This window comes from Delphinapterus leucas, chromosome 2, assembly GCF_059928025.1.
Source record: "Delphinapterus leucas isolate spDelLeu-1000000601 "Yukka" chromosome 2, BTC_Dleu_Yukka2, whole genome shotgun sequence".
NCBI lineage: Eukaryota > Metazoa > Chordata > Mammalia > Artiodactyla > Monodontidae > Delphinapterus > Delphinapterus leucas.
This window is the reverse complement of record NC_143130.1, coordinates 11113441-11140148: the sequence shown is the minus strand read 5'-3', so window position 1 is coordinate 11140148 and position 26708 is coordinate 11113441. Positions and strand designations below refer to the sequence as shown.

At 38.4% G+C, this 26708-nt stretch overlaps 1 protein-coding gene across 2 annotated transcripts in view; it reads right to left on the bottom strand.

The window, feature by feature from the left end:
• The window catches only part of ARHGAP21 (Rho GTPase activating protein 21), a 127043-nt gene that overhangs the window by 44432 nt on the left and 55903 nt on the right, over positions 1-26708 (bottom strand). For both annotated transcript variants that reach the window (XM_022580516.3, XM_022580517.3), the window contains exons 5-6: positions 3258-3350; positions 1651-1729 (exon numbers count right to left, since the gene is read on the bottom strand). In XM_022580516.3, coding sequence (XP_022436224.1) covers positions 1651-1729; positions 3258-3350 — 172 coding nt within the window. The remainder of the gene's footprint in view (positions 1-1650; positions 1730-3257; positions 3351-26708) is intronic.

Below are 26708 nucleotides of genomic sequence, written 5' to 3'. Positions count from 1 at the left end.
TAATTTACTGGTGTCTCTATTCGAACCCTTATTTTTAGGTTCATAAATGCTGAGAGAAGAGTAAAACAATTAGAACCACAGGTTCAAATAAATTCTACGAAGAAAATATGTAGGTACTTGTATTTCAACATTTAGAGTTGGTAGAAAATACATACTGATGCTTAGATAAATTCTTCTGCAAGGATACATTTTTACATTAATACACTGCAGAATCTCAATGGCTTTGTGCTGCATTAATCCATTTGCTACCAACTGCAGACAAAAGGAACACAATTTTTTAAAAGAAAAATAAGATCATGAAAAAACAGTATTTATTTTTCAAATTGCTTTATTGGTTGAAAAATTAAGACTGTCATTCCAAAGTGTTATTATTATTCTGAAAGATGAACTGCACCAGTAACAAAAAAAACAAACAAACAAAAAATTAATGTGGATTTTGAGGAAAACAAAGATTAAGTTATGGTTGTTTGGAAAAATAGTACTTTTAAAGAAGACATGTTAACAAATACACTAAAAAAACCCTTAAATTACAGGCTGACAAAACATACTGGTATATTTATCATGATCTAAATTATTTGCAGTAAAAGAAAATTTGGGTGGATCTCCCCACTGCCTCCGGGGAGGCTTTCAATTCTTCACCAGTGCCCAGGTCTCCTCAATATTTAAGATCAAATAGGGCTCACTGTCAGGAACACCTAGAATCCAACAGTAAGGAGAATGCTCTGAGATCAATAAATCATGATCACATCACCTAACTGTAAAAGTGACAACATATTAGGGCATTCGTGTACATAAGTTAGATTATAGCATGAACAGCTTTAGACATGGTTAGAGGAGCTTGATAGAATTCTTCAGAAAATAATGAACCTCAATTTAATTACAGACAGGTGAGTATGGCTAATATAAAGCAACAAATCATCCAAAAGTTACTGTATTTGAATCTGGGAAGAACCTCTTGTGGTGATGAGCTGGAAATCGGATCCCAGAGTCATGGCTTATTCTTGACAGAAATTTAATACAGCAACCTCTTTGGCTTTCGATTTCCTTATTTGTAATTTAAAAAAAAATTCTAGGTGTGTGATAGAGAGAAAGAGTAGGACTAAATTATTTTTGCAATCAGTCGCTCTATAAATATTTATTTACCTTCAGAACTCAAAATCCTATTCTGTAGAATGTAGGCAAACAAACGGATTAAAAGACGATTTCTTGCTGTCTTTGTTAAAACAAATGAATTTGAGCCAAGAATATCATTCAGTAAAAGCTATTTAAGATAAGTTATCCTTAGTGGTTTTAAAATAAATTATACATGCATTTATATATATATTTATTATAAACAAATCAGAAATTTGATTATCACTTCAAATAAAAGTAGGAAACTTAATGGTAAATCTAAAACGTATGCCTCTCAGGCTCTAAAGGATTTTAATTACAAATCTGATAAACTTGCCAAAACAAAGCCACCAAATACGCCATCCTCAGATAGTTTGTTCTTGGCAACTTTCAAATGCATTTTCCACTTTAAGGGAAAGTTTCAGATTTCCACAGCACATCAATTTCTTATAGGAATATAATATTGCATTAAATCTACTAGTTTCAGTGATTTATAAAACCCATCTTTGGCCAAAATTAATCCTATTTCAAGACTCTTACCTGTTCTGGATTAAAGCGATTACTTGGGAATAGGTCTTTCCAATAACACTTTCTCCATTGACTTTTATAATTCGATCACCTTCAAAGAGAAATTAAATAACACATGAGGAATTCTTTTAAAAAGTCACTTGTGAGTACTTTTGAAATATTTCTTGAGTAATATACTTATTTTTAATATATCCTTGCTCGTTTTTTAAAGTGTCTTTTTACAAAAATGAACCTAAATTTTAATATATCTAGCTACTTATGAAATATAACTATATTTTAAATAAGAGTCCAGCCATCGATGAATTTAGAAACCCCAAAAAGTATAACCACCAAGTGACCACAATTATACTATTTATGCCCCTATCATTTGTTTTCTGAGTTGTAAAACTACTATTTATTCCTCCATTTACCCTGTCCTTTCTAATAGAGAAACACTGTTTAACAGCCTTAGACAATTATTTTTGTTATCTCAGTGGTCTCTAATTTTAGTCCAACTGATTTTCTTTGTTGTATTCTCTCAGTCTATTTAGTTTATTGATTAGTGCTACATTGCAGAACTTAAACATGGGTATGGACATGGTTTTGACTTTATATCTATTAACTTGTTCTTCATTTTAATGGGGAAAAGGATGTTTGGTTACTCAGAAAAATTCAGTGGAACAGAAAGGAAAATAATGAGAGAAAGGACAGAGGAAAGAGGAAAACAGGAAAAAAACGTATTTTTTGTGGGCTTTGCACAGTCCCTCAACTTCATCTTCCCAACCTTGGAAAGCTTAGAACATGAGAGATGATACATTCTAGGTAATAGAATCCTATATGTTCACTGATGTACATTTTATACATACTAATGATATTGAAATTAGGCTTACTTTAACTATGACAAAAAAGATAATTAACAACTTAACAATGCATCCTAATAAATCTTACCAGTGACACCCACTATTTACATGTGTAGCTGCAAAGATAACATTTTATTCAAAAGGCAGTAAAAGATAGTTTTTCACTAATTCCCTTTTTAAATTATTTCGTGTTTAGAAACAAGAGAAAAGGGTAACTATTTTAGTGTGTGCATTAATCTAAACTAAATCCTACTTAGTTTTTTAAATTAAAATCACAAGTCACAAAATATTTCAGAACAGCTACCAGACCACATCCACTGATAGTTGCAGATGAAGCTGGGCTTGCATTGCACTGGAGACTTAAACTACTCTTTGTGGCGGACGAATTCATTCACCTCTAGCAGGTCAGGCTCTTCCAGAACTTGGAGCTCCAAGATGATTTCATTTACTTCAATGAATATCTCCTTCATTTGCTATTTTACTAACCTTTGTCAAAATTAAATGTATGCAAAATAGGTTAAGAGGGCCTCTGAGGGTCCATTATCTGAGTGGTAACTAAAAGTATCCACAATATATCAATTACGGTATTTCTGGCCACCCATCCATTTGGGTATCAAAAAACATATAACTAACTAGGTCTCAAAAACAGTAATAACTGATATGAAGAAAAAGGAAGAAACATACAGTAGGAGACAGAAGGAAAAATATGGAAAATGAAATATGGTAAAAATGAAGTAGAAAAGAAATTAAAAGGTAGGTTTAAGTAAGACTATCAAGCACCTGTGCACAATCCAGCTTCAAAAGCAGGTCCTCCCTCTTTAACCTGTTTGACAAAGATGGTATCCATGGGTTCCAAGCGGTTTCTTTGTTTTCCTGTGGGAAAGAAAAGATCCAAGGCATAATTTTACCTCACGATATTTTCTTAAAATAGCAAAATAAAAAATGATATTTAATTGAGACAGTGAAGCAAAGATTTTTTAAATGAAATGTTAAACGCATATCTTAAATCTGGGTGCTAAAGTCATCATTAAGAGGGTTCCAAGAACTCAAACATTTATTTTTCTTCTTCCATAACACAACCACCACAATAGCAATGATTTCCATTTACTGGGAACATTCTGTATGTAAATTATCACACTAAATATTACGCATACCTGAGAGCTAATTTCCATAACAAGTAAGTATTTCTACCACCATCGAATAAAAGAGGACACCGAGGCTCAGAGAGACTAAGTAAATTCTCTTAAGGTCACACAGCTAGATTACACAGGTGGTATTCAACTCCACTGCTTTTTAACACCGCATGGTGTTAAGCACTAAGTCACGATCCTAAATAAGACAGTTCTTTCCCTTCAGGGACTCTGGAGGGAGAAAGACATATGAACAAAGAATGGTATGACAGGGGCTTCCCTGGTGGCGCAGTGGTTGAGAGTCCGCCTGCCGATGCAGGGGACACGGGTTCGTGCCCCGGTCCGGGAAGATCCCACATGCTGCGGAGCGGCTGGGCCCGTGAGCCATGGCCGCTGAGCCTGTGCTCCGCAGCGGGAGAGGCCACGACAGTGAGAGCCCCGCGTACCGCAAAAAAAAAAAACAGAGACAGATACAACATACAGTCATGGCAATGAGGAGCTCGTGATCAAATCTGAAAGTCAGTACTTCACAAACTGCTATCCATGGATCGTCTGCATTAACAGCTCAGGGGTTTGACAAAAATCAATGTTTTGGGGTTCAATCAGAAATCTGGTTTGTCAAGAAGTTTCCCAGATGATCCTTCTACACACTAACATTGGAGAACAACTGACAGTTTCAATACATAGAAGTCAAAGAAAGAGTCACAGGTGAGAGGACATTTAAACTAAGCAACAAGCACCAAGGTAAGTACTGAGAGGGGACAAACAGGTAGACAGTGGTTCTCAGAGTGTGATCCCCAGACCAGCAGCATTAACACAACCAGGGAATGTGCTGGAAATGCAAATTCACGGACCCCCCACCCCAGATCTACTGAATCAGAAACCCTCATGTGACTGTGATGCATACTCAAGATGGAAAAATCAGTGAACCAGAAGACACAGCCCTGACCCTTAAGGAAGAATATAACTGAGAAAATAAGGCATATATATGTATGGAGTTCTTTCATCATACTTGTTACTGTGGTGCTGGGCAGAATATGACTGTCAAATATAAAGAATCCATAATTATTGTCATATAAAACCGAATTTTTATCCAGGTATATCACAAAGGTGGCTCAAAAGAAGTAGAAACGAATAAAGGAACGTCTATCAGCAACTCCCCTTACATATTTAGCTGTTTACTCTGAAAGACATCCTCTAAAAGTAGTGAATGGCTAACTCTGCTTAAAATGCAACAGGGCACAGAGGAAAACTGCTCATGTTTTAGACACCAGGAGACAGGGATCCAAATCCTTGCTGTGCCACTGGATAGGCCAGGTGCAGGTAAATAAACATTTTTACTTAAAAGAAATGATTGCTTTTTCTTTTACAGTACAGAGACATGTTTTTGCATTCTTGAAGGGTTTCTATGAAGACTCAATAAGATAACATGTAAAAGCGCTCAGCATAGCTTGTAATTGGAGCAAATCCTTGGTAAATGTGTATTTCCACTCTCCGTGGTGCTTAGATGAAGACTAGTCTCATATTCTTACGTTTTCAAGCATGAAAAATTTGAAAGGTTGTAAAAATATACCTGCAAAGTATCTATCATCCAATTTTCAAAAATATATATCAGATCTCTTCCCAAGGAAACTCTATACAGCTCTCTAAGTTCAGAAGACGTGAAAATATTATAAATCTTTCTGATTGGCTATGACAGACAGCCCTGACTGCTTTCTCCATGAGGTTTTGGAGGAAACAGAGAAATAATGCTAGTTAAATCCCTACTGTAAGGAAGAATGTCCTCATTCTTAAGAGATGTTTGCCGAAATACTTAGGGACTGATTGTAATCTTATATTATCATATTTTATTATTATATTATTACATTTCCAGTATTATGATAATGATATCTGCAACTTAATTTTCAAATGGCTTGAGAGGAAGAAAATAAGCCAAGATATCCAAACACCCAGACACATGTATGGATGGACAGATAAAGCAAATGTATATTCAACATTAAGTTAATTGTTGAATCCAGATGGACAAGGTATTTGCTGTACTCTGAAAATTATAATACACAGTTTGGGAAAACTTTCTGTATGTGCCAGGTTTTATTTTTCTTCGCAGAACCTGTCATCCGCTACTTAAAGTTACATGTTTATTTGCTTTCATACTGGCTGGTTGTCTCTTCCACTAAAATGAAGAGCAGGGATTTTTGTCACATTCACTGATGCTCACAGCACCCAGAACAATGCGTGGCACAGAACAGGCATTCGATAAAGCATTATGCAATAAATGAACAAATTTATTATTTAATTCTTACATCAAGCTGTCAAGAAAGTCATTATGATTTTAATACTGTCACTATACTGAGGAGGAAACAGACTAAGTAACTTGCGAAGAGGCAGAGTAGGGATCTGAATCGAGATCCAAATCCAAACATGGTGTGTTCCCTCCTGCTTCAAATGTAACCGAACTACTTATTCAGTTGTCAAGCTTTACCAAATACAAGGAGACAGTCCACTTACAACTAGTTCGAAAGGGAAAAGAAGGTTTCTTTCAATATAAGTCACTTAAAATGCAAATACTTAATGCCAATCCAGCTGGTAATCAGGCTAGGTCCGTACGCAGCCAACTCAACATTTACAACAGTTGGTATTTAAGGAAAACCATCTATTTTTTCTAGGCTAGAGATCTGAAGGTTTACTAAGTTTTGCTGTGCCAAGTCACTGCTTTCATGGAAAGATTTATATAATTAAAGAGAGGATGCTTTTTTTTTTTTTTTTTTAATTCGGTACGCGGTCCTCTCACTGCTGTGGCCTCTCCCGTTGCGGAGCACAGGCTCCGGACGCGCAGGCTCAGCGGCCATGGCTCACGGACCCAGCCGCTCCGCGGCATGTGGGATCTTCCCGGACCGGGGCACGAACCCGCGTCCCCTGCATCGGCAGGCGGACTCTCAACCACTGCGCCACCAGGGAAGCCCCGAGGACGCTTTTTTTTTAATTAATGTCTTCTAGTCCACTATGTCCCAAAGGTGATTATACCATACTCATATTTAAAAATACAAAATGTAGGGCTTCCCAGGTGGTGCAGAGGTTGAGAGTCCGCCTGCCGATGCAGGGGACGCGGGTTCGTGCCCCGGTCTGGGAAGATCCCACATGCCGCGGAGCGGCTGGGTCCGGAGCCTGTGCTCCGCAACGGGAGAGGCCACAGCAGTGAGAGGACCGCGTACCGCAAAAAAAAAAATAAAATAAAATAAAAATAAAAAATGTAAATAAGCATTAATGAATTCTACAAAATAATAAAAAGCTGGCTGGGTAGCAATGTACTGACTTCTGAAAGTTCTGATAGGCACTTTCACTCACACGGAATAAATTGTAGTCCAAAATAATTTGGTTTTGATTTCTATAAAGGAAATACTAACTTTGCAATGACTACCATTATAAATCATAGAGACTTTGCCACAAATTGACGAATCCTTCAATACACTGTGCCTGAAAATACATGAAGATGGAACAGACTAAAAGAAGGGCCAGTCTTACAGCAAGCACTACCACATCTGCTGAGAGCTGTACTTTGATTCTTCTTGCTCACTTTCCTTTCTGGACTGTCTCCAAAATTCTGACTTGCTATTACTACTGTGGATCTTAACCAATCCCTTCTGGACAACAGAAAAATGTCCCATAGGCGTCCTTTAATTACAGGCAGGTTTAACTAAGAAATATCCCTCTCTTCAATTTCTATATTCCTTGACTCTAAGTCTTGTGTTAAACACGTGGTTCAATAATTTTAAGAGTGTCATCTCTTTAATATATGCTCTCTGCAATTCCACTGGAACTGGAAATCACAAGCATCAAATTTAAAGTGTGTGTTATTCAATCTCGTACGTCTTTAGTTTTTTAAAGTCGGTTTCTAGATATGCAAAACAAAGAGTCCGATCCCGAACTGTAATTAATCAGGAAAAAGTATTCCCTGTTTCCCTGTCGGATCATTTGGCAGAGCCGGGTGGCTTCCCTGGCAATTCTTAGTAAAAAGCCTCTTTCAATTCTACATGCGTATTTTATAATTTCTCAACTTTTTGAGAACACATAGGATGTGTTTCAAAGAACTGCTAAAGACCTTATTCAAGTATTATTCCCTTGACCTTATCAAAAGAAAAGGGAAATGTGTCTTTCTAACACACACATGTAATTAAATCGTTCTGTATTTGAGAAAAGGAAGAAGACAATGACCTTACATGAATGAGAATGGCTAAAATGAGCAGGTACTGAAAGTCCCACTTTATGCTATTTAACATACAATTAGTAAAGACTTAAATAAGAAGCTATAAAAAGCATACACGAATTTGCCTGAAGTTGAACGTTACACTTTGAAATCAGAGAGAATGCACATATTTTTACATTATGGTAAATATAATCAGTTGGGGAAAAATAACTCAACTAAAAGAAATAATAATATATAGGTAGTAGCTGCCATCCAAATACTGGATGAACATCCAGGTGGATATGATTTTTTTTTTTTTTTTTTTTGCAGTACACAGGCCTCTCACTGTTGTGGCCTCTCCCGCTGCGGAGCACAGGCTCCGGACGCGCAGGCTCAGCAGCCATGGCTCACGGGCCCAACTGCTCCGCGGCATGTGGGATCCTCCCGGACAGGGGCACGAACCCGCGTCCCCTGCACTGGCAGGCGGACTCCCAACCACTGCGCCACCAGGAAAGCCCCGGGTGGATATGATTTTTATTCTCCATACCTAGTATAAGGCAGTGGTTAACAGCTTGAGCCCTACGACCAGATTACCTGGTTTAAAATCCCAGCTCTACCACTTACTTTCCAAGTAGGGTTACTGGATTTTGCAAAAATGACTGTCTATGAGAAATTCAAATTTAACTGGGCATCCTGTAGTTTATCTGGCAACCCTATCCCCAAGTGATGTTAGACAAATGATTTATTTGTACCCCAGTTAACTCATCTGAAAAATGAGGGTGATGACAATTTATTTTTACCTGGCAGGGCTATTGTGAGGATTAGAAGAGAGAATCCACTGAAATACTTATATGATGCCTAATACAAGTAGGTATTTAATCAATGTTATTACTATGCTAACCTGATGATAAACCTTTAGAAAGTTTACATGGAGATCAGGGATGAATGAGGCCAGGGGACATGGCGCTTGTCACACTGCTTGTGCTTGATTAAATACTGGTCCAAAGAGCAACAATACAGACTCAACTGGCATATTGGGGGGAGTCGAAGAGTACAAACCGAAGAACGCCAAAGAAAAGAAGGAAGTAAGAGAGACTATACTAACAAATTTCCAGTAACTGACACAAACTACTCATCTGTCTTCAAAGAGACTGGTGTCTAAAAGCCAGAGTGCTCTAATGACCCTCTTCTTTGGAGAATGCTAAAGTCCAAATCACTTGCAACATTTAAATTGTTTCACAATTTGAAATATGAAGTATACAAAGCAAGCAGCCTAAAGTAAATAGATTATTTTCAGAAGTAATATTCTTAGAACTATACCAGTTAGAAACGAGACACAGAGAATGAAGATACACAGAGAAATAATAGGTGTAGATCAGGGAATCCTATAGTTAGTTCTAGGGACAAGAGAAATGTATTTATCAGAGTTAAAAAAAAAATTATACTTTAAACAAAGAAATACCATCTTACGTCTTCACCAAAAGCAAAGCAGCAGAAAATAAGGGCTATCACTCAGATTGAGATTTTTAAAAATTTTTCCTTCTCTCTCACAGTTCTGATGCTACCGAACAATTTTTTTAATGGAACCAAATCTCTGTTTTTATAATGACAGTTTTTTAAAGTATTCTTTTTACTGATTTCTTTGTTGTAAAAAAAAAGAAAAAAAGACAAAAACAAAGAAACCCTCTATCTATCTCTACACTAGAAAAGGCTGTTGAAATTAAACTGTGCTTCATATGAAAGTTAAAGTTAGATAAGCCTTGGAAGACGTGTGCTCTCCACAAAGGTGGAAAGCTATAGAGGTCACATAATGGAGTATTTTTTTTTTTTTTTTTTTTGCGGTACGCAGGCCTCTCACTGTTGTGGCCTCTCCTGTTGCGGAGCACAGGCTCCGGACGCGCAGACTCAGCGGCCATGGCTCACGGGCCTAGCCGCTCCGCGGCATGTGGGATTTTCCCGGACCGGGGCACGAACCCGTGTCCCCTGCATCGGCAGGCGGACTCTCAACCTCTGCGCCACCAGGGAAGCCCCATAATGGAGTATTAAAGCTCCAGGCATTCATTATTTAAAGAAAATCAATTAAATAGCTTATTGAAATTAATATCTATTTTTCAGACCCAAAATAATTGAAACCACAATGTAGATTGAGACAGACAGATATCAGAGTTAAATCTGAATAATAAAAAATGATCTTTGTTTCCCTTTGCTGGGTCACAGATTGACACAGAAAAAACAGGGCATGGAGAAGCATTTATTGAGCAAAAGTTAGGAATTCTGGATCTATTAAGGCAAAAAACAAACAGAGGGAGTGATAAATAGCAAATTCAGGCTAGTAGTTACCTCTGGGGGAAGAGAATAGAAAAGGAGTGGTATGGAAGGGCCTTAACCATATTTATAATCATTTATGTCTTAGTGAGAGAGAAATGGAGGAGGGGGGTGTTAAAATGCTAAGATGACAAGGACAGGTGGCCAGCATTTGGAAGTCACATTTCTTCCCTTTATTTTCTGTTTGCCTGAAATATTTCATAGCTGTTTTTTTTCATTGTTGAAAACAGGCTTCTAAAAAAAGAAAGAAAAGAAAAGAAAACAGGCTTCTAATTTTTACTTTAGGGGTTTGGTTCGCTAACGGCATACAAAACTATCTTAAGAGCCTAAGAGAGGCATTGTCTCACATCAAAAACCCGTATGTATCATATGAAAAATACTGATACATCCTATATGAAAATTAAGTACAATCCAATTTAAGAAGACTGCCATGGCAGATTATTGGGTCCCTTTCCCCTTTGGTAAGGGCAGAAGCACTAAGGAAAAAAAAATGCATTCCAGCTTTTTAAACCTAGGTGGTCCCAAATTTCCACTTACGATGCTCTCATTTCCAGAGTGATGGCTAGTACTTTGAAACTATACCTCCCAAGCCTCCAATCTGTAGCTCCAACAATTCTTATGAGCTCCCCACCCCAAATTCCAATAGTCTCTAGACAACGTCAGTAGAATGTCACCTGTCAGGTCTCAATCACATTTCATCCATTATAAGCAAACACACGCTCACTACTCAACCTCATCTTTAAGGAACATCAAGTGGAACAAAGTGAAGCTAAGAAAACCTGCTAAATACTAAAAAGCAGATCATGTTCTAACTTAATCATGACAAACTTTCTTTCAACCCACACCTGTCTAATTTTTTTGGTTTACTTTTTAGTGTGGTAAATGCCCGGCATATACAAAAATAGAGGAAACAAGCAGAATAACCCCCCCATGAACATAATGTAAATAATTATTAAAAATCTGTCATCTTGTTTCATTTACGCTCACATTTTTTTCCTAAAGTATTTTAGTGTAAATCCCAGGTATCATGTCAATTCATTCACAAATACTTCAAATAGTTCAGTATGCATCACTAACAAATCAGAACTTTACTTCTTCTTAAAGGAAAGAAAACAAAATCTGTTCACAGTTCTCCGTATTATGCAGTATTTTGCACAATCTGGATCATATAAATTGACAACAAACCCAAGCCTTCCTTCTACTTTCTTCTATCTTCCTAAAAGCCTACCTAACATTAATGAAAAGCAGTATTTCATGACATAGGAACGGTAGCACCAAAAGCTATGAAATAAATTTAGAAAAGGTCTCACGTGTAAAACCACAACAGAATCCTAAAATTAAGTTCTGGAACAAGTTTCCCACTCCTAATGGAATGCTCTGCCTATCTATTCAAATTCAGTGAGGTCACCTATGCAAGAGAACATACACTACATGAAAATCTCTGGCACACAGAACAGTGTCTGGCATATAGTGGATGCTCTAGAAATATTACTGCTGATTGATTCAAATTAAAGTCCTAGTAAATGCCAATAGCAAGACTGCCCAAAACCAACTTGGAGACATGTTTCAGGAACAAAGCTATTATTGTACTGCAACTGATCTATAGGATTTCCCTGAAATAAAAGGAAAATGCTGCCACTTAATAGTAATTTCAGTACAATACCACTAGGTGTCAGACGTGAACCAAAATTTTCTGGCGTTATGAACCACCTAGGCAAGAAAGACTCTGGAGGATGTTATTCATTCAACAAATATTTAGTGAGCTTGGACAACGTGCCAGGAGCCGATCACTCTACAACGAACAAAACAGTCCTGGGATCTGTCTTCTGGAGTATTTGAAGTTTATGCAGCATCGTCTTTTTCTCTCTCTGAAAGTTTCAGGAATTTCACAAAGTATGTATCACGTGTGGATTCAGAGCCGTTATTCCAGTTGTTCTAGATTTTAAGTTGCAGTGTGCTAACCACAGGCAACTATCTTTCCACGTCTGACCTTACCACTGCCCGACCCCATAACTGATTAAACCTGCCCCTCATCTTTCTCCAAACCCTTTAGTCCTCTCTGGTCTTCAAGACTATCAGTCTCCCTCAGAAAACACTCTTTCTTATAAGTTTACCCACAGATCAATATTACAACCAAATTCACCAGTAACCTCCACTTCCTTTCCCCCTTGATCTTTCAAAGCATTCCGCTTGCCAATGTCCAGCTATGACCCTCCCTCTGCTCTTGTTCTTGGCCTGCAATGTCAAATGAGTAAAACTGCATGACCCACTGATTTAGAGTTTCCAAGTTCAGCTAAGTGCTTGACATTACTCACTAGAGTCTCTTGCTTGTATTTTAATCCCCGTTCCCTCAAGGCTGCAGTTTCAAACTTCTAATACCCTTCTTGGACTTGTTCTGCCATCTTGATTTGTTCACACTATTTAGATAACCTTATTTCTTTCAACTGCTGAATCCTCATCTTTTTCTTTTTTAAATCTTTGTCTATCCTTACTTTCCTTTGCTCTTTCTCAGGTGAGGATTTAGTTACCAGCTTTCTTCAGGACCTTGTTCCCCAAATGGTCTCTTCTCAAGTGTAAAACCAATCTCTCTTCTTCTCTCCAGATCTCACAACACACAAAAGCTTCCCAAACTTAAGAGAACAAAACTTCTCCCTACCCTGCCACATAGCTTTCACCTCTCATTCCCCATCCTTTCATTTTCATACTTCTTGAAGAATAATCTATACTCACCTACTCTCATTTCTTTACTTCTAATTCAGGGTTTCTCAGACACTGACAAGTATCCTCTGGGGGACAGCATGCATCCCCCCCTCCCCACTGTTCCCTGTTCTAATTTATGTCACAGCCCACTGACGCACCGGATCCACTCTGCCCACCACACTGAAACTATTCTTGGTAACTTTACCAATTTGCTACTTGTCAGGTCAGGTCCAACAGTGTCTTTTCTTTCCTTTTTTCAAAATTTATTTATTTGGCCGCGCCGGGTCTTAGTTGTAGCATGCGGGATCTAGTTCCCAGAGGAGGGATCGAATCCAGGACCCCTGCATTGGGAGCACAGGGTCTTAACCACTGGACCACCAGGGATCTCCCCCAACAGTATCGTTTTAGTCTCCACCCTAATGAATTCTCTAGGACAAATGCAAGTTATCCACCCTCCCTTAAAAATGATCGCCTCTTAATTAGCAAGCCATCAACTCCTCCTGGCTGTCCTTATACCTTCCAAACTTATTTTCAGATTTCCTTTCTGATTCTCCTTTCTCTGACCAGCTCTTAGATGTTGTCTTTCCTAGAGTTCTATCTTTATGCTGTGTGTCTTCATGCTCTCCGTGTATGATTTTATTGATGCCTAGGGCTTAATTATAGCACATATAATGATGACTTCCAAATTTATTTTCAACCCTACCTCTCCCTATGAGCTCCATACCCAAATTTTCAACTAGGTACTGAACATTCTACCAGCATCAGAAACGTAACTTATCCCAAACTGAAATCATTTCCCCGGGGGAATGAGGTGGGTGTGTTTCACTTCCGTATCTCTCAGTCAATGGTACTTCCATCCATCCACTCATTCATGCCAGGAAAGCCAAGCATAATCCTCCACAAGACATCTTTAACTGGTGACATACAATCTACCCCATGTCCTACTACCAAATCTGGGCAAAAACAACTTCTAAATACCTCCGAAATCTGTTCTTGAATGCTGTTTTTTCCTTTGTCCTGATAAAATCCTATTCAGCACAAAGCACACCCCATCTGAGAAACCCTTCCCTGGTGGTTAGATGACTTGCCATGCTGTGATCCTGCCACAGTTGTGCAGACCTCTGTTTCTGCACTTATGTAATTATTTTACACCTTCATCTTCCACCATCCTATATAAAGATTCATTAAATGTATATAGGCCAGGAACTGTTCTGGGTTTAAAGAAAAAAAAGTAATAAAATAAAGTTGGGAATTTCCTGGTGGTCCAGGGGTTAGGGCTCCGCGCTCCCACTGCAGGGGGCACGGGTTCAATCCCTGGTCGGGGACTAAGATCCCGCATGCCGCGTGGCCATAAATACATACACACAAATCATTTTTAAAATTATAAAAAAATAAAAATAAGGTTCCTGCTCGACAATCCACCTGAGGCAGAAAAATGTTCAATGAGAAAAAAGTAGCATGAGAGATGGTGAAAAGTGTGACAGACAATAATAAGCAGAGTGCTTGTTTAGTAAACAAGCAGTCACTTGTTTACTACAATCACTCAGATTAACTGTGTCCAAAATATGAGTAGGGATTTCCCAGGAGAAAATCAGGGAAAGAGCCTACCTGCATCTTTCACTAGTTGTGAAACAGCACTCTACTCCATCTTGTACAAAACATCCTTTCAAACGTTTGGAAGCTATTGAACATACTGAAAGCTATCACTTTCTCCCCCGTGTGTATATATATCTATATATGTCCTTGTCATCACTGTCCTTTACATCTGGCACTCCACAGTGTTTTGCTTTGTCCTATTTACTCAGAAGACCCTGAAGCCCTCCTTTCCCGTGTTTCCTACCTGTCAAATGAAGAGAAACAAAATAAATATATTGAGTTAACCTGTTGCTAGCAACATATAACATAAAAAGCACTTATTATCTTTGTGTGTGTACACGTGTATGCAAGTTTATACATGTGTGTATATATTTTTACAGTAGGAAACACTGCCCATAGTAGCAGACTACAAATAACTTGGTAATTTTATTATAACTATGTTGATAGAATAAAGTTATTTTAATAAGACAAAACCATGGGCAGCAAAGCATTCACTGAAGTATCCATATATTAGCAAAGTGAGTGAGTACAGGGAATACATCACTTATACTTGCGCCATAGTGTATACGCATACAAAGTCCAGCTACTAGAAAACTACCTCCCAGGACTTCCCTGGCTGTCCAGTGGTTAAGACTCCATGCTTCCACTGCAGGGGGTGCGGGTTCAATCCCCGGTAGGGGAACTAAGACCCCACATGCCACACGGTGTGGCCAAAAAAACAACAAAGAACAAAAAAAGAAAATTACCTCCCAAAATTACTACTAATATGATAATATATGTCCAGGTTAGAACTTCCGTCTTAAGGGCTTCTGCACTCAGCAGGCAGAGGAAAAAGCCCAAGTCTTGTCCAGTTAGGAATCTGTTAGGAGACTTTCCCCACACTGAAGAGTAAGGGTAACTGCAAAGAATGTTCCCACCAGCCCAGAGGCTACCTCAGTGCTAACTAAGCAGAGCAGGGGGTAAGGGAAGGGAAACCGATCTGTAAGAAGTAGCCGGAGGCCGAACTTCACATAGATTTATAGGCTAAATCAAGTAATAGCCTGGATCTGGATAAAGCAAACAACAATCTTTTATCCTAGATCTCAAAAAATCTTCAGTAATGATATTTGAAGGTCAATAAACACAAAATAGTCAAAACATCCACAAAAAACACAAAATGCTCAAGCATCCACAAATAATAATAATAACAACAACAAAAAACTCCAAAAACACAACACCCTCTGAGCTAGAACCACCAGGAAAAAAAAGAGAGAAAGAGACCCACAAAGGCTTCTGATAATGGAATCGCCAGACAGAGGTTATAAAACAACTTTGCTTATCATGTCTGAAGAAGTTTTTAAAATAAGCCTAAAAATGGTAAAGAGGAAACTATAGGAAGTGATCAAGCATATTCGGTGCACTACCCTAAAGAACTTCTGATAATTAAAATGTAAAATGCAAACAGCTAAAAAGAAAATTATTGAATATACATAGGGAGAAATTACCTGGAATGCAGACACACACACGCACACACACAGAGAAGAAACAGAAAATTTAGGAGCCATGGGGGGTAGAGTAAGAAAATCTAACATATGTTTGATTGGAGCCCCAGAAGAAGAGAGCATTGGGTTACAGGAGGACACAGGTAATATGTGATGAGATGCTGGCTGAAAATTTCCTAGACTGATGATAGCATCCATCTACAGACACAAGAAGCTCAATGAATCCCAAACAAGAAAAATAAAAATATATCCTCACCTAGACTCATCATTACAAAATGGCTAAACATCAAAGATATAGAGAAAAATCTTATTTATTTATTTATTTAGGCTGCACTGGGTCTTAGTTGCGGCAATGCGGGATCTTTAGTTGTGGCATGCTGATTCTTAGCTGTGGCATGCATGTGGGAACTTAGTTCCCCGACCAGGGATTAAACCTGGGCCCCCTGCATTGGGATCGTGGATTCTTACCCACTGGACCACCAGCGAAGCTTCTATAGAGAAAATCTTAAAAGCAGATATAAAAAAAGTTTGCCTTCAAAAAATCGATAAACCAAAATAGGAGAATGAAGTCCAGGGAGCCCCATGTTTTGCACTGCTTTTCGCCTTGAGGCAAATTCTGCTTCCAAAGTAAAGGCTGAGACTGAGAAGCTGTTCACGGCCTCCCTCAGTCTCCAAGGGTCAGGGACACAAACATGGACGTTGGGGTCCAGCAAGGAAGAGGGCCCTGGAAAACACTATATGCTTTCAATTGGGCCTCCCAAGGAGTACAACACGTGAGTAGGGCTGCAAAGGTAGAAGTCCAGCCCTGTTCTGCCAAAGAGAACACAGCTGACTGCCAGCCCCAGCCTGGACCCACCATCACGTTCACACTTGCCACTCCCCCGCCCTCCGAAGCAGGACTCCTCTAAGGGACAGTGTTGGTTTGGGGACTCCTCTCTGGCCCAGCACAGGCCTTCTGAGAACTGTGCTGCAGTCAGCGCCTTCCTACCAAATCCTCTTTTCCTCTCTTCTTTCACAGGCGTCAGACCTGTATCACAGTCTTGTCTTCCCCGTCCTTTCCTGCTCCTTTCTACAGGCATTTCCCCCAATAAATCTCTGCTATGTCTAATCCTGTCTTGCCACCATTTCTGTCTTTGTGTCTGCTTCTTTTTTAAACATCTTTATTGGGGTATAATTGCTTTACAATGGTGTGTTAGTTTCTGCTTTATAACAAAGTGAATCAGTTATACATATACATATGTTCCCATATGTCTTCCCTCTTGCGTCTCCCTCCCTCCCACTCTCCCTATCCCACCCTGTGTCTGCTTCTCAGCGAACCCAAACTGATACTCCAAATATCAAAAGGACCAAAGTCCACCTTTATGTGAAGCAATCCTTGAACAGAGATGCAAAAATTCTAAATAAAACAGAAAGCCAAAACTGGTAATATATAAAAAGTACATACATTAGGAACAATCTTGGTTTAGTTCTGTAATGCAAAGTTGGTTTAACATTTAAAAAATAAATCAATATAATTCACTATATTGAGACTAAAGGGGAAAAAAATCAAATGTTTATTCCAAAAGATGCAGAAAAATTCAAAACTCATTCATGGGAGAGATACACCACATTCGTAGATTGAAAGATTCAATACCTCAAATATTCAACACTGTAAATAATATAAAACCAATCAAAATTCCAGAAGAATTTGTTTGTGTGTGTGTGTGTGTGTGTGTGTGTGTGCGTGTGTTACTGTAAATGGACAAGAACAGCCAATTCAATCTTGAAAACAAAATTGGAAGAGTTACTCTACCTAATAGCAACACTTATTATACAGCTACAGTAATTAAGATCACAGTCTTGCAGCAAAGAAAGTGACCAATGGAATAGAACGGAGTTCAGCAAACTTTTCTGTAAAGGGCCAGATGGTAAATATTTTAGCCTTTGCAGGACTCATACAGTCTCTGTCGCATATTCTTTTTTTTAAAACAACCCTTTAAAAATATTGAACTATTCTTAGTTTGGAAGCTGTACAAAAATGAGCCACATGCCGACCCGTGGAATAGAATATGGTCCAGAAACAGACCAAAACATATATAAACACTGTATGATCAAGGTGGTATTACAGAGCAGTAGAAAAAATAGACTTTTCACTAAATAGTGCCAGGCCAAATGCATATCAGTATGGGGAAAAATTAACCTTGATCCCATACCACATGTAAAAATAATCAATTACAAGTGAATTGTAGATTTAATTGTGAATGACAAAACAATAAAGCATCTCGGAAGATAACACAGGAGAGTATCTTCGTGACCATGGAGTAGAAAAAAATTTCTTCAATAGCACTCAAAGTTTTAACCATAAAAGAAAAGACTGATAATTTGGACTACATTAAAATTAGGAACTTCCCTTTATCAAAATTACTAATAAGAAATTGAAAGGCAAGTCACAGCTGAATATCTGCTAAATATATAACTAATAAAATCTTCATCAAAAATATTTAGACTCCTACATATGAATTATTTTTAAAAGCACTGATAGCTAATAACCAAATAAAAGGTAATCGACTTCATCAGTGTCAAGAAAGTTTAAATTAACCCACTCCACTACACACTCACTAGAATGGATACAATGAAAAAGACTGACAAATGCCAAGTGTTAGTGATGATATGGAGCAAGTGGAATTCTCATACCCTGTTGGTGGCTGTGTAAATCGGTATAATCACTTTGGAAAACTTTTTAGCAGTATCTACTAAATGTGATTGTATGCATACCTATGAGTCAGTAATGCCATCCCTAGATATATATACCCACCAGAAATGAGGATATTTGTGCACAAAGTACGTGTAATAAGATGGCTCACAGTTGCACTGTTTGAAATAGGTAAACATTGGAAAAAATCTAAATGTCCATCAACTGTAGACTGAATAAATTGCATATGTTCTTTTTGTTTTAAATCAACTTTATTATAATTTACCTAAGATAAAATGCACCCATTTAAGTACACAGTTCCTAAGTTTTGACAAATGTACACACCCATGCAACCACCACCACAATCAAGATATAGAAGATTTCCATCAAGCCCAAAACTTCCCTTGTGCCTCTTCCTAGTCAATTCAGGCAACCACAGATTTGTTTAGATTTGTCTTTCCTGGAGTTTCACATAAATGGAATCAGACAGTATGTACTCTTTTTGCACTTGGCTTCTTCACTAATCAAAATGAGTTTGACAGGAAAAGCATGAGCAATAAACGTAGATAAATTAGATTTCATCAAAAGTTAAAATTTTGTGCATCAAAGGATATTATCAAGAAAATAAAAAGACAACCTACAGAATGAGAGAAGATCTATGCAAATCATGTATCTGATAAGGGCCTAGTATCTAGAATATATAAAGAATACTTCCAACTCAAAAACAAAAAGACAAACAGCCCAATTTAAAAAAATGGGCAATAGATTTGAACAGACATCTCTCCAGAGAAGATATAAAAATGGCCAACAAGCCCATGAAAATGCTCAACATCTTTATTAAGGCAATGCAAACCAAAATGAGACACCACTTCATACTCGATAGGTTGGTTATAATAACAAAAATGGAAAATAGCACGTGTTGGTGAGGATGTAGAGAGACTGGGATCCTCATATATTGCTGATGGGAATGTAAAAATGGTGCAGGTACTATGGAAAACCGTTTAGCAGTTCCCCAAAATGTTAAACATAGAATCACCATATGACCCAGCAATTCCACTCCTAGATATATATACCTCAAAGAATTTAAAATAGGAATGCAAACAAACACTTGTACATGCATGTTCATAGCAGCACTAATCACAACGGTCAAAAGGTGGAAACAGCCCAAATGTCCATCAGTGGATGAGCGGATAAACAAACTGTGGTATATACCTACAATGTAATATTATTCAGCCATAAAGAGGAATGGAGTACTGATATATGTGACACACAGACAAACCTCAAAAACATTACACTAAGTGGAAGAAGCCATATGAAAAAGGTTGCATATTGTATGATTCCATTTATATGAAATATCTAGAATAGGTTAAATCCATGGGGACAGAAAACAGATTGGTGGTTGCCAGGGACCTGGGGGAGGGGAGAACAGTGAATGACTGCTTACTGGACATGGGTTTTCTTTTGGGGTGACGGAATGTTTTGGGACTAGATAGAGGTGGCAGATGCACACTGCATACATGTCCTTTAATTCTCTACTAAATGTCACTGAATTGGTCACTTTAAAAGGGTGAATTTTATGTTAGGTGAATTCCACCTCAAGAAAATAAATGCTTTTGAGACTGATCCAAGATGCCCTGTGTAGTCCATTATATGGATATACCACAATTTGGTCATCAATTCATATGCTGATTAATATTTAGGTCGACTCAATCCAGTGCTTATTTAATATGAATAATTTGAACATTTCTGTACAAATATTCTTGAAGGCATGTTTCATTTATCTTGGGTAAATACCTATAAGCGCCCTTATCATTTCATAAAAATAAGTTAAATAAAACAAACAAAAACAAAAAAAGTGTTATCAGTCATAATATAACTGAATCAAAGATGAAAACCAACTGCAGACATTAAAGCAACGATGCTTTATCCTTAAGCCCAGCAGATTTAAGCCAACAGTACATGTTCAATTATGAAGATAAAGAAGAAAACTAAAGAACAAGTATGATATGCTAATTCTATGTTAACAAAATTATACCTGAATTTTGAATCAGTGATTTTTTTTTACTTTTTTTTTTCTTTTTTTTTTTTTTTGGCTGCGTTGGGTCTTCATTGTTCTGCACGGGCTTTCTCTAGTTGCAGCGAGAGGGGGCTACTCTTCGTTGTGGTGCACAGGCTTCTCATTGTGGTGGGTTCTCTTATTGTGGAGCACGGGCTTCAGTAGTTGTGGCTCGCGGGCTCTAGAGCACAGGCTCAGTAGTTGCGGCGCACGGGCTTAGTTGCTCTGTGGCATGTGGGATCTTCCTGGACCAGGGCTCGAATCCGTGTCCCCTGCATTGGCAGGCGGATTCTTAACCACTGCACCACCAGGGAAGTCCCTCAGTGATTTTTTTAATACTGCTTGACTTTCAAGGGAACAGAACCCTCTTTCTTTCACATTTTCAAGAATGAATTATGTGAGAGTAAAGTTCTTTCTGAGAAGCTGGGGTGGGAATTGAGAGAAAACTCTAGAATCAAACTGTCCAACTCTACCACTTGCTAGTTAGACACTTTGTGCCTCAATTTCCTCATCTTAAAAGTGGAGATGAGGGCTTCCCTGGTGGCGCAGTGGTTGAGAGTCCGCCTGCCGATGCAGGGGACACGGGTTCGTGCCCCGGTCTGGGAAGATCCCACATGCCGCGGAGCGGCTGGGCCCGTGAGCCATGGCTGCTGAGCCTGCGCGTCCAGAGTCTGTGCTCCGCAACGGGAGAGGCCACGACAGTGAGAGGCCCGCGTACCGCAAAAAAAAAAAAAAAAAAAGGAGATGATAATAATATCCACCCCAGAAAGTTGCTGTGATGATTAAATGAGTTACTCCATGCAGAGTCTTAGAACAGCACCTGACGCGCCGTAAGTTAGCTGCTTCCGCCACCCAGTCACTGCCACCATCATCACCGTCACCACCATCATCGTCCTCATCACCACAATCACAGCCATCATCACCATCACCACCACCATCATCACCCCATCACCATCATCACCAGCATCCCCGTCACCATCATCATCACCCCATCACCAGCATCATCACCATCATCATTTCTACTTTGTAAAGTAGCTTCAAGACAGTTTAAAGACACCTGTGGTTGTTCAACTGAACAGCACTAGAAGTTAATAAAAATATGCAGCTAATTAGTATATTTACCTAACTACCAGAGAAACTCAAAGCTCAAATAATTTACCTGTCAGTACAGTTAAAAATGGATCCTAAGGGGTTCAGTTAATGTGCCTTCCCAAAGACATCATGAGATCTGTGAAGCCCACTCGGTTAGTATTGCTACATTTCAAAAGTAACATGAACACAATTCTGACACCCTACCACCACACCACAGACCACAGACCTACCCATAATAAGAATTTCTTCTTCCAACCAATTTTCAGGTCCGTAATTTAGCGTTACATTATCCTGAGGGAATAGGTTTTCAATCTATTAATGGAAATCAACGGCATAAAATATACTCAATTTTCTCAGCTCTACAGAATTTAGATCTTCATTAAACTGAAGAACATTTGATCTCTAAACATAGTGAGTGCTGTTCATTAAACAATGAACTAGGCCAATTACATTTCTCTCTTGGGGAATTTGGAATTATGATGATGAGAGAGGAAGGAAGGAAGAAGATACAGTTAGGGTTGTTCCTTCTACAGAGGTCAGCATATGAGACAATCATGTATAGTCAAAATTATCTGTGAACATCATTTAAACCATCCTGTAAGTAGCAGAGTTTAGGCCTTTGGAGGATCATATGCCAAGATTTTGTTGCTGTTGTCTGTGTTGTTACTCTGCATTTAGTTACTTTCCAGGTCCTAATTCTGGTGTCTGGGGCACCCCGGGTATCCTACAGCACTTGACTTTGAATTTGGAGATGTCTTATTTGTTTCTTAGAATTAACACATCTTTCCTAAGGTGGCCTGGCAGGGGCGGGGGGTTCTATGTCTTGCCACTAAACTATCCTTCATTAGAAAACTCTAACACGGACTACAGAGCCGTTTGTCAGAAGTGACCGCAATCACAAAATACAAATTTTTACTACTGAGAAAGTATACAGAATTCCCAGATACTTTTTTTTTCTACTATTAACATGCTTGAATATAAAGTTTAATGCCAAAGGAGAAATCCACCAGTTATTGAGCATCTAACAAAATGACATACACATTTTAGAATACTGGAAGTGTCCCTACAACTAAGCTGAGGTAGACTTTTTCTCATAGAATAAGGAAAAATAATGGTAATTACAAACCTTCTATTATTCTTATTTTGATTATTTATGAATTTATGATTTAAGGGACAACAGGACGTCAGCAAGATAGCAATTATCCGCCAGCATTATTATCACCAAGAAGTATTTTTCTACCTTGACGGCCTTTCTCCTGTAAACAGTATTTGCATTATAGCGCAGAAAACTAACCAACAAGAGAGAAAAATAACTTTTAAAACACAAGAGAGGACACATATATACAAGATATGAGAAATAATATATAACAGAATGGAAAAGCTGGGTAAAGAGAATAATCGGAAAACTGACTGGCAAAAGAGACTCCACTGAGGTACCAAAAGGAAAGACCACCAAAAAAGACCTTTCAACCGTTCCACAGAATTCTGGCAACACAGCAGGATCTCTTAGGAGCTTGAATAAAATTCTGGGAATTCTTTTCTCTCCAGTGACTCTACGCTCTGACTCGGATCATTATACCGGAGGTTGGGATTCTATTTCATTAAACAAAATTCATATAAAAGGATTTTGCAGTCTCAGTACACTTGAAAATAAGTCTGAAAAGGAAATGAGACTATGAAATAAATATCGAAACATTCAGGCTGAGTCAAAATAATAGATTACGTGTCATCTGTCTCTAAATAGGTTGTATTTTTTAAACGGATCTATAAATAATTGTTCACAAGTCAGAACATATTTTTCTCATGGAATATGTTCTGACGGATGATCTGATCAGTTTATCTGAAATGGTATTTTGAGTACTAAACGTAAGCTAAGTAGGCCTCTTCTGCAGACCAGCCTGTGACTCCCACTGCCAACTGGGATGACGAAAGCAAGCCTGGCCCAGGGAGGCAAAAGGACACAGAGAACTAGGAACTCTTTAAACTCATTTAACTTTCCAGGTCCACTGCCAGCCAGCTATTCAGAGTCCAGTAACAAGTGGTGGGTGCTCCTATAAGATGTCTGGGGCCTCTGAACTTGGTGTTTCCCTGACCTTGTTGTGAATTCTTTGTCTTTAAGTGTTCACAAATATGGAACAGGCTTCCTTGTTTTTTGGGTTTTTTTTCGTTTTTTGGCCGCGCCATGCAGCATGTGGGATCTTAGTTCCCCGACCAGGGATCGAACCTGCACTCCCTGCATTGGGAGCCCTAACCACTGGACCGCTAGGGAAGTCCCCCATGTTTCCTTGTTTTTAACTTTCTCAATGCGGAGACATTTCACAGAGTTAATTTCCTAACATAGTAAATATACCCTATATTTATCTACTAATTCTTGACCCTATGTAAGTCAAACTATTTTTTTAAGTCAACAGATATAAAATAGCACAGTTTAAAGAAGATGGGCTTCAGAGTTATACATGCCTGATTTGGAAGTCCAGCTCTGTCACTTAGCTGTGTGATCTTGGGCAAGTTACTTTACGTCTTTTTCAGCCTCAGTTTCCTCGTCTACAAAATGGGAGTACTGTCTCACACCTCACAGCATTACAGTGAGGATTAAACAGCATAATAACATATATTATGATTCCTACTATAGATTAAGTCCTCAATCAGATATTAATTTCTACCACCCTCAAAAAATTAAAAATCAAGTAGTTCTCCTTTCAGGTATATTACAAACATATCATAAAATTATTTCTTTAGGTATTCTCATATCTTTTTATAGTGTTCTTCTTAGGAAGAAAACCATACAGATGTTCTGAACTTTATAAATTATCTTACTTTGATGGACCTTGCTTCGTAAGAGGTAAGGTGCTTGAATTTGTATTTTTCTTATTTTAAAACCTTAGTTACGTTGTGTTTATTTTAATTCTTCTATTGGCCTTTTAAATTAAATTGTTAAACTAGCTTATAATTATTTTCTCCCTCAATCTGTTGGATTCCTGATGATAAGATTATTACATTTCAATTATTTACATTCTTTGATTTTTTTTCTTTTAGCTATTTTATCTTCTAGTTATTAACATACTGATTGACTCTATATTTTCTTAAACTAACATTTTTCTTACTCATGATTACTCCTTCATTGACAACACGCAATGCCAGTAGAATGGCCAGATAATTTAACCTCAAACTATAGCGTTAACTCAATTCAGATCAAAATTCAGTTGTGAGGTATAATAATCATGAAAGATCACTGGATATGTAGTCCTTAATATCCATTCTTCTAAATGGTCTGAGTATTGTCACCAGATCAAGCCAGACTCTTGGGGACCTGTACAGTCGGGCCATTGTTTTGGTATCCATCACTATAACCCAAGGTTTCTCAACACTGGCACTATTAACATTTGGGCCGGATAATTCTTTGGGGTGGCGGGGGCGGGAAGCGGGGTGTCCTGTGCATTGTAGGATTCTTACCAGCATCTCTGGCCTCTCCCTGCTAGATGCCAGCAGCACACCCTCCCCCTCACCCTAACTGCGACAACCGACACTGCCATGTGTTCCCTGGGGAGCAAATCTGTCCCCAGTTGAGAAGTTCTTTACACTAAATTGGACCGTGGGGTTTTGAAATCAGCTTACATTGAGAAATCTCTTAAAAAACAGTCACATAAAGGGATGGTACTGAGAATGTTACCTACTATATTATTCTCTGTTTCCATTAGGAGGAACCATAGGAGAAATGTGTCTCAGACCTCAGGGCAAACCAGATGTTGTTTTCTTATGGATAATGTGAATCCTTGGCTAATCCTTAAATAATAATCCATCCTTCCTTCCTTCCTCCTTCCCTCCCTTCCTCCCTCCCCCTCCCCCTCCCTTCCTTCCTTCTCTCCTTCTTTCTTTCTCTCGCTCTCTCTCTTTTTCTTTTTTTCTTGCCATTGGAAAAGCTCAGAAGCAAATTTATAGCCCATTTTTGATAACAGTGTAGGATCTACAGCACGCATTTATGTGTACTAAACCTCTCAAATGTCAGTTTAATTCATTTTTCCCCCATGAACGTTTTAATCTTATTTTTATCTTACTATAATACATGCATGTGTACACAAACACTTTTTTGAATGAGATTAAGTATAAATTAATTAATAAAATGGTATTTAAACCGTAATTTTTCCCAGCAGATGACACCCTTTAGTCTCACTTTATCACGCCTCTCCAAATCTCCTTCTGTTAGATCTAGATCTTCCAAGTTTTCCCTTACAAATGTTTAAGTCTATTATCTCCAGTCAAAGCATATAATGAAATGTCACTTCAGTGAATGGATATGCCAGAAATAAAATCATCTGCAGAATAAAGCTTTACAACTAAGCCCCTCTACATTTATTAGCAGTATATCTCTCCCAGTAGAAACCAGAACATGACAGCCATGAAATTCTAGGCGCTGTGTGTCTGGTAGGTAGTCCAGGCATCAGTACATCACTCTGTAGGATGATGGGGAGACAGAGGACCCACGTCTTCTTTTCTCTTGCCTATCGTGGTTTTGTCAGTCTTGCCTTTCCCCACTAAGGCCAAGTAACATTTGGAATCCATCCTGAGCCCTGGTGCACAACAGATGGTGACCTTGTGCAAGGAGTGGCCCATCTTGCACAAACAACGGTGACAACTATGAAGGGTCCTACCTCACACTACACACTCATTACTTTTGATAGTGCTGAAAGAAACCATTTTCCTCTCAGTTTAACCCTTAACATAACCATTCCAAGACCTCAAATCAGATACGGGTATTATAAAGGTTCATCAACAGGTGAGTGGATAAACAATTTATGGTCTACGCAAGCAAGGGAAAAACCACTCAGCAAAAAAAAGTAGTACTATTAGTACCTACACTTACAAAGTGGTGAATCTCAAAACTACTATGCCAAAGAAGATGGGCTGAGAAGATGTATCTTTGAAAGATACAAAGAGTACACATTGTATTATTCCATTTATAAGAAACTCTAGAGGAGGCAAAACTCATCTATAGTGAC